This window comes from Puma concolor, chromosome D1 (genome assembly GCF_028749965.1).
Source record: "Puma concolor isolate L17-30 chromosome D1, mPumCon1.1.hap2, whole genome shotgun sequence".
NCBI lineage: Eukaryota > Metazoa > Chordata > Mammalia > Carnivora > Felidae > Puma > Puma concolor.
This window is the reverse complement of record NC_141676.1, coordinates 34077773-34086437: the sequence shown is the minus strand read 5'-3', so window position 1 is coordinate 34086437 and position 8665 is coordinate 34077773. Positions and strand designations below refer to the sequence as shown.

Sequence of the window (8665 nt, the reverse complement as noted above, 5' to 3'; positions counted from 1 at the left end):
TTTAACTATCACAACAACAAATATTTGGCCCTTGCTATATGTTTGGTTCTGGGCTAATCACAGAGAATATGATGGTAAATAAAACATATCCCAACCCCTGAAGAATTCACAGTCAAGTGGAGAAGACAGACTTGTTCTTAGATAATCCAATATAATGCAACACTCATAACAGAAGAACAAAGAAAAAGTATCATTGAAACACTAACTACAAAACATCTTGCTGAAACACTAAATAAGGAAATGGCGAACTTCACCTAGGGTGCTGACATATATTCATTAAGCCCTTCATGATCCAGCCACTATATTAGGCCCTGTGGAAATAGAAGGGAATACGGCTCCTGTCTTTATGTAGTGTAAATCAAGATGGAGAGACAAGCCTAGAACAAATAAATACATTAGTTAAAGTGCAATTATAAACAGTGGAAAGTGCCATGAGAGAAAAAAACCAAAAACAAAAAACAAAAAAACAGTGATATAAAAGGCACTGATAGGGAGAACTAATTAAAATCCAGAAATCAAGGAGGGACTTTTAGAGTAAATGCCATTACAACTAAGGCATAGAGGAGAGTTACTGAGTCATCCTGACTTGCAGTAGACTTGAATTTGGTATTAGCCTGTTGGTGATCTTTGTTGCCACAGCATATCATAGCCTATTCTGACTAATGGAGACAGACTGGGAGAACTGATCAGACTCCTTCCCACATTATACTTATTTCCTTGTAAGCATTCTCATTATGTTTTCATGAGTATATTTTATTGCCTATATTTCATGGGAACTTTGTGATTGTTCTTGTTAATTAATAATGTTTTGCCTCTAACCAATGTTCTTACAGCAAATAATAATGACCACTTCAGTAAGTTCATGTGACAAATAGATTAGATCATCAAAATTTATTCTACTCTCTCTTCCTTTCTTCCTTCTTTACTTGCTACCTTTCTTCTTCCCTAGTTCTCTTTTTTTTCTTTCTGGTCCATTTCTTTTCTTTTCTCTTGCCCACCCTCTGTAAACAATGGATGCTCAATAAATGCTAGTGATTACCTATTAACTGATAAAATAATACCCAAAGTGCTAATATTGGGGCCTTCTTATCTTCCCCCCTTTGTCTTTCTTTTCTCTCTTCTCCCACCCCAGAACCTCTACTCTGGTCCAAGCTAACTCCCTTTGTCCTTCTTCCTTCTCTGATATAATCCAGGGATTCAGCCTAATAGTTTGGAGGAAGGGAGCCATTGAGAGTGAGAGCTTCCACCTCCCAGGCTCCTTTTGTGTCTCCAGACCACATAGTGGGACCTCACCTCATACAAACCTCTTTTCTATAGAAATTCCACTATTATCATAATCATATGATAATCAGGAACAGTCAGGGGAATCACAAAAACCTTTGGCAGAGGGAAATCATACAGCTTAAGAAATCTTATAGGTCTTTAGGCTCATGGTGCCAGCCTGATTTCCTGCATCCCTCTCCAAGGTAGTAACTGGATCCAAGGAATAAGATTTTAAAGTGCACTGAAAAGAAGAAAGAACACACAAGCTTTAAGCTAGCCAACTCTGCTGGCACTGCATGGCTAGGATTGCAAATAAGCAAGCTGGTACTAGGTGCTTATCTACTCACATGCTTCTGGGGTCCTCCTTTATTCTTAAATTTACGCAGTGCCTGTCCTTCGACTTTGTCTCTAGTTTTCCTCCCTAGATTCAACCATCATCCTTATCAGCAGAGGGTACTGCTTAATGTTACTCTCCCAAGTCCTCTGCCTGGTATTTCTGGATTGGGACATTTCTTCTAGCTCCATTTCCTTCAGGCCAATCCTTAGGAGCCCACCTTAACTCTGACTCTAGTGGACCAGCCCAGGATGGGATTGGACACGTACAAAGACCCTATAAATAAATAACTTTTAAAAATGAACAAGATGAAGTGCTTAGTGCAAAAGGCACTTAGTACCTGCTGGAGCTTCCTAGCACTGGCTCATGAGAGCTAATCGTTAGGTTTTGGGGGATTTCGCAAGTCAATTGTTAAACACAATCATTACTAACAATTAAGTTATTTAAACTTGTAGTTAAATAAATTGTATTAAAATAAAGGGAATGCATATGTAGAACTCATCACTTCTCAATTATTTTACTACATTTTCCTATTTTCTATGCTCTTGGGGTTATCTGGATCTAATGTACCTGTATGACAGAAATGTTATATAATGGCATGCCACTGCGCACATCCTTCTAACTCTGCATTCAGGACCCAGGCGTGGTGAGCATTTTCACACCGTGGACATCAGCAAATGCTACAAAGAGGTTTTTTTCTCCCATAGAGCAAGCTGTTAAATACTTGATACTATACAACCACAAAACAGTGCCGGTGACTTTCAGATGTGGTTAATAAAGACAAAGGCATGGGGTAGGAGGAATATTTGTAATTACTACCCCAGAATCCATTCTTATACTGTTCCATTCCCAGATAAGACCTTAACATTTTCAGCCATGTCATTTGCATGGTACCTTGCCTTCAGCTGCAGAACCGGGCTCTTATTGTTTTAAGCCTTCTGGCTGATCCCAAACCCCTGACTACAGTCTGGCTCGAGGATGAATTAATGATCCAAATGAAGCCAACTATGGTCACTGAGGCTGATTGGAAGGACCCGCCATTTATAAGCTGTCATTGCTACTCTACATAAACAAGGAAGTTTATAGCCCCCAAACACACTGGTAGCCATCTTTGAACCACGAATGAAAAAGGCTACCCAAGAATGAATATAAGCTGAGGAAGTAGAACCAAAAGATGGTGAGAGAGAAACTAGATTCTGAACCAGGCATGGACTGAAAATCTAATTACAGACTTTCTGTAAGTCAGTGAATTTCTTTTTTACTTTAGTCTGATTGGATTAGACTTTCAGTTACTTGCGCCAAAGTGATGCCTTCCTGATACATGATCTGGGGTTTATATCTTTAGATGAGGTAATTGTAGGAAAAAGTAACTACTCATAGCCATTCTTATCAAGATTGTCTGTGTATAGTTGCCCTACTCTTTAACCAGAGAGAGCAAGCTCTTTGTAGGCTGAAACGTCTCACTGCACATCTTTGAATCTATAGCGAACTTAACACTGTGTCTGCACAGAGTAGTAATAAGTGCTTAATTTAGATTTGCTTAATTGAATTGGTTAGTAAGTCAGGGAGGGATTGTGCAAGAAGTGGAGAGAATCCAAGTAAATTCCTCTTCCCTTCTTTGGCCAAGTGGCCAATTTGAATCCATCTGTTGTCATTTGTGAATGTCCCAGCAAAAAAAAAAAGGAATAAGTAATATGATTGTCGAGTCCAACAGTCCAGTCTCTCAAATGGAGAAGGTGGTAGTTTTCTCCTGGAATGCAGTGAAAATAAGTCATAGACTTCTTAGTTAGCATAATTGCTAAGAAAACTCCTTTGTCTATGTTTTCACGATGCGAAATATCTGGATAGGAAGTAAAATGTGCACTCAACATGTCTCAAAAAATCTACGCATGTGGCACCACTTTGACAAAATATCCAGTTACTTAACCAGACTTTTCATCGTCTCTCCAAGAGTCTGGACTGTTTATGTCAGAAAGTGATGGCAACAAGTATGACAGTCTGAGAATTGTATGGCACTGTAGCTCTGAATGACACCAGTCCCTTATGACTTGGAGAGGAAGATAAGTACTAACACAGGCAGATCACAGGAGTATTTCAGCTATATTTCAAGGCAGAAAGGAAAGAACTACGAAAATAGGAATTCTGCCTCCACTTTCCCATCCTTTCTTTTCTCCAACCCTATCACTGCCAACGTACAATATATCTTATTTATTTATATTATTTAATTTCTCTCAATTTCCTAAAATGTAAGCTCCACAAGGGCAAGTATTTGTCTCCTTTTTTTCTCACAGCTCTGTTAGCACTATCTAAAATAGACTCTAGGGGTGCCTGGGGGCTCAGTGAGTTGAGCGGCCAACTCCTGATTGTCGGACCCTTGATTTCCACTCAGGTCATGATCTCATGTTTCCTGGGCCTTGTGTTGGGCTCTGCGCTGACAGTGCGGAGCCTGCTTGGGATTTTCTCCCTCCCCCTCTCTCTCTGCTCCTCTCCTACTCATGCTCTCTCACTCTCTCTCAAAATAAATAAACATTAAATAGATAGATTAAAAAAATTTTAAAAATAAAATAAACTAGGCTCTAGCATATAGTAAATGCTCAATAAATTTTCTTGAACAAATGAGTTAGCCTGATGGATGGCAATTTTCTAATTAACTCAGAGATCATAAACTAAAATGGCCTTGTGAAAAAAAATACTTTTTTTTTTTCTAAATTAAATGAAAAGACCCTGTGACTTAATGGGTGCTGGTTCTGCTACAATCTAACTTTGTAACTGTAAACAATTTGTTTCCCATTGTGCCCCTAGGTCTCTCCATCTGGAAAATGGAGGTAAGAGTGCCAGCCCTACATTCTTCAAAAACTTGTAAGTATCTCAAAAGAGACAATAGTGGTGTTAGGCTAAAGATGCAATGCAGAAGCTTAGCATGGATGGTTTTTCATAAGATTAAACCATCCTCTCAGTGGTTCACTTACTTATTAAACCAGCAAAATTCCATTTTCAGCTTTTGTTCCTGTACAGACTAGCAACTGATTACTGCAATAATCAGTATTCTATATTGCTATTGTTTCCCAGGTATTGTTCTTAAAAATTTTACTTAACTAACCATTTGCAAACAAAACTGCCATGTCTTACAAGGCAAATTTGCCTTCAAAGTCACAAACTTTGAAAATGATGATAGGCATACTTAACAAATCCAATCTAATTGGTACTTATTTAAAATGTGAAGCAGTATTCCTGCAGGGTAATCACCCTCCCCCCCATATGTTAATAGCAAACCGATCTTTCTGTGGTGGGAATTCTATTCACCCTGTTCCCGTTTTCTCCTTCAAGTTAAATTCTATTTTGCAAGGTTTCCCTTCCAGTCTTAAAAAAAAAAAAAAAAAAAAAAAAAAAAAAAAAAAGATCCTGTACCTTTAATAACAAGAGACCTGGCGAGAGGTTTCTTTCCAAACTTGTTCCCTGGCTTCCAAGTGACGAAACCAGCTGTAATTTGAGAGCAGAGAGATCCTCAGGATATCATTAGCCAAAGAAAAAGCTCCGCATTCCCACCCAGTGCAGAGGTTGAAATAGTATCAGAAGGCCAGAGTCTTTCTCTCCAGCCACAGGCTCCATCTTTCAGGAGCAAGGGGGAACTCTGAGAGAGAGTGGGGCAGCAGAGCCCGCGGCCTGCCAGCGCCCTGGAGGAGGGCTTCCCTCTCCTGCCCTCGATCCCGCTGGATTGACCCGGCTGAGTTCCAGCCCAGAGCGCAGGAGCGCAGAGCCGGGGCGCCTCCTGCGCTACCCAGGCGCTGGTGACAGCCACATGAAGCCTGCCGGGGAGGCGGGGCCAGGGTGCAGCAAGCCGGCGGGGACCGAGGCTGTCGCCGTCTTAGGGAGGCACTGACTGCCAAGGGGACCCCCTCCCCTCTATCGTGCCTGGGCGAACAGTCTTCTCCAGGGGTCCCCTGTCATCCTGCCTATCCAGGATGGTGCTGCTGAAGTTCCTCTGGATGGGTTTCTTCTGCCACCTGTGTCAGGGCTACTTCGATGGCCCTCTCTATCCGGAGATGTCCAATGGGACCCTGCACCACTATTTCGTGCCCGACGGGGACTATGAAGAAAATGATGACCCCGAGAAGTGCCAGCTGCTCTTCAGGGTGAGTGACCACCGGCGCTGCTCCCAGGGGGAGGGGAGCCAGGCCAGCAGTCTGCTGAGCCTCAGCCTTCGGGAGGAGTTCACCGTGCTGGGCCGCCAGGTGGAGGATGCTGGGCGTGTCCTAGAGGGCATCAGCAAGAGCATCTCCTACGACCTGGACGGGGAAGAGAGCTATGGCAAGTACCTGCGGCGGGAGTCCCACCAGATCGGGGACGCCTACTCCAACTCGGACAAGTCCCTCACTGAGCTGGAAAGCAAGTTTAAGCAGGGCCAGGAACAGGACAGCCGGCAAGAGAGCAGGCTCAACGAGGACTTCTTGGGGATGCTGGTCCACACCAGGTCCCTGCTAAAGGAAACACTCGACATCTCTGTGGGGCTCAGGGACAAATACGAGCTGCTGGCCCTCACCATCCGGAGCCATGGGACCCGGCTGGGTCGGCTGAAAAATGATTATCTTAAAGTGTAGGTGTGAGGGCGCGCTGCCTGGGAGAGGGCATCAAATCAGCCCCGTTTGTGGAGGGTGGGGACAGAAGCCAGGGCTAACGTCTCCCTTATACTTATTATTTTTTATATCTGGATTTGCACTTGGAGAATCATCTGAAGTGATCTTTAAAAAGAAATAAGCGAGGGCCGAGCTGTTTTGTTTTTGTTCATTATTTATGGGATTGCTATTGACTTGTTACTTGGAAAGACCGATTTAAAGCCATGCCTCCCGCCTTTCTTAGAGGACTTTCTAACTCTGCACAGACACCTGTTTCCGCCACGTCTAGAAGGACACGGTTTATGCAGGAGGGAGTGATTAACCTTCCCCATCCTGGAGAAAATACCCAGAGAGCAGAGCACATGGTTCCTTTTCACCTTCAGCCTTCCCTCTTGGGCTTTGAAAGCTGTCAGTTGTCTGAGGTGCTGTGCGGCCCGCCTGCCAGCGGACGCCTGTTTCTCCTCTTTTTCTCTCTTAATTTATTAACCGTGGTCTTCAAGGTTTTGTTTTTAGTTTTTTGGGTTTTTGTGGGGGGTTTTCTAAGAGTATTGGCTGGAAGCTGTATGCAAATAGTCCTTTGCAGGGAGACGTTTGAGGTGCCTCTGTGAGTGTGTGTAAGCTGAAGCAGCCACATTGAGGAAGTGCAAGCTTTGTGGTGGGTACACACGTTGCTAAGCTGACTTGCTGTGTCTCTCACTGCATGCCTGTGTCCTCAGAGCTACAGTCCATTAAAAAAAAAGTCGATTGTTTGAACACACCCCCAAATGCCTATGTTGTAGCTTACCAATGTATTTGTTCTGGTTTGGGGGTTTTCTTCTGTTTGCTTACTGGAAACTTGTACTTCAAGTAGGGGGGGGGATTCTAATTCTAATAACTCCTGAACTAAGTTTTATTATTCAGCCAATAAATATGTTCTCGTGTAATGCTGGCTTATTTTCTAATTGATATCCATAACTTTTGTATTGCAAAGAGGAGTCAGTGCAAGAGGAAAGAGAAGGGTGGGATTTAAGCCAGTTTACTCAAAGTATGTGATAAAGAAGGGAGAGGGATGGCTATGTAGTTGGCAATCCTCCCTACCCTGGCCACCCTTACCCATGTTCAAAAGAAAAAAATCTGGGTCTTGCCAGAAGTTGATCTCTGCTGGTCTGCCTAAAAACTCCAATTTTTCCAGTTTTTTCTGCAGCATCAACTGGAAAAGTTGATGACAAGGCTCATAAGTTTTATGCCCTCAGAATGCAGAGGGAGGGCTCCATTCTAAGTTCTAGGAACTGTAATAATGTTTAATAATTATGAAGCCAGGTCTATGTCATTGATCAATGACTTTAAAAGGTGGAAATGCACTTTATTTCATGTCTTTCCCCAGCCCCTCACTCTCATCTTAAATATGCTTTCCTTTCACACACACACACACACACACACACACACACACACACACACACACAGAGAGAGAAATAAATATGTGCATAATCTACTTTTCAACAGTGAACATTTTTTTTTTCTCTCTCATGCACAAAGAATCCAGTTTCCTATTGCAATGATGTTTCCAACATATCCTCCTATTACTCTAGGGGAAACTGAGGCCCAGAAAGCGACTGATCATCAGCTTATTGTAACAGCTCCAGGTCTCTTAGATTTAAGTACAGAATTTTCCACATTGCTCTTTTCAGGGATGCTGAGTGATGAGAGGGAGTGGTCTGAGACCTGAACCTTTGCATCGCTACCTCATTGTTTAAAATAAAAAAGGAAAACACATGGAATAATACTTAAAAGAATCATTTGTAATTTCTTTTCATCACTCAAGGGTCTGCTTTTAGCTGCCTCTGTACTGGTGTGTGGGGAGAGGGTAAATGATTGTTTAAAAGGGTTTTCTTCTTTATTCTATGAAAGATGAGGGGAAAAAACAGGAGATGACTTTTGGCACTTAAATGATTGTAGTTTGTTGTCACCACACTTAATATCTCAAAACATCCCCATCACTCACTTCCAAGTATCCAAGACTAATCCATAGACACATTAAATGTCATCTCTTCGATTTTCCCGTCTGGGATAGGAGAACAGTAAGCAGGTGATATGGCTGGAAAACTGGTCTCCTGTGCATGCTGATTTCAATCAGTCCCTAAGGGCTGCGTACTGTACGGCTAAGGATTTAAAAGGCACAGATGTAAAGAGTGCTGTCCCCAGTTAGAAATGCCTTCCATGGGCACAGAGAGCGGTGGCACATGTGCTACAAATTTGAAAACCCTGAAACAGATTATGTATGAGCTTCTTTCCAGTGTGAACATTCTATGATTCCTGCAAAACCAGAACGAAATTATCTGACATTGAATCATCCATTCAAGTCTAGATGTACAGCCAGTAATCCCACAGAGTCTTATGTAAATGACCCTAGAGGGCAAATGAGAATTTCCAGGTCGGGGGGAGTGATCTGTCCTTGTTACCAACCCAGAGGCTAGCA

At 42.5% G+C, this 8665-nt stretch overlaps 1 protein-coding gene across 1 annotated transcript; it reads left to right on the top strand.

The window, feature by feature from the left end:
• The first annotated feature begins 5119 nt into the window (after positions 1-5119).
• On the top strand, positions 5120-7133 carry FIBIN (fin bud initiation factor homolog). The gene has a single exon (XM_086677789.1). It carries the CDS (start codon positions 5560-5562, stop codon positions 6193-6195), a length of 636 nt encoding a protein of 211 aa, XP_086533915.1. The 5' UTR covers positions 5120-5559; the 3' UTR covers positions 6196-7133.
• The last annotated feature ends 1532 nt before the right edge of the window (positions 7134-8665 follow it).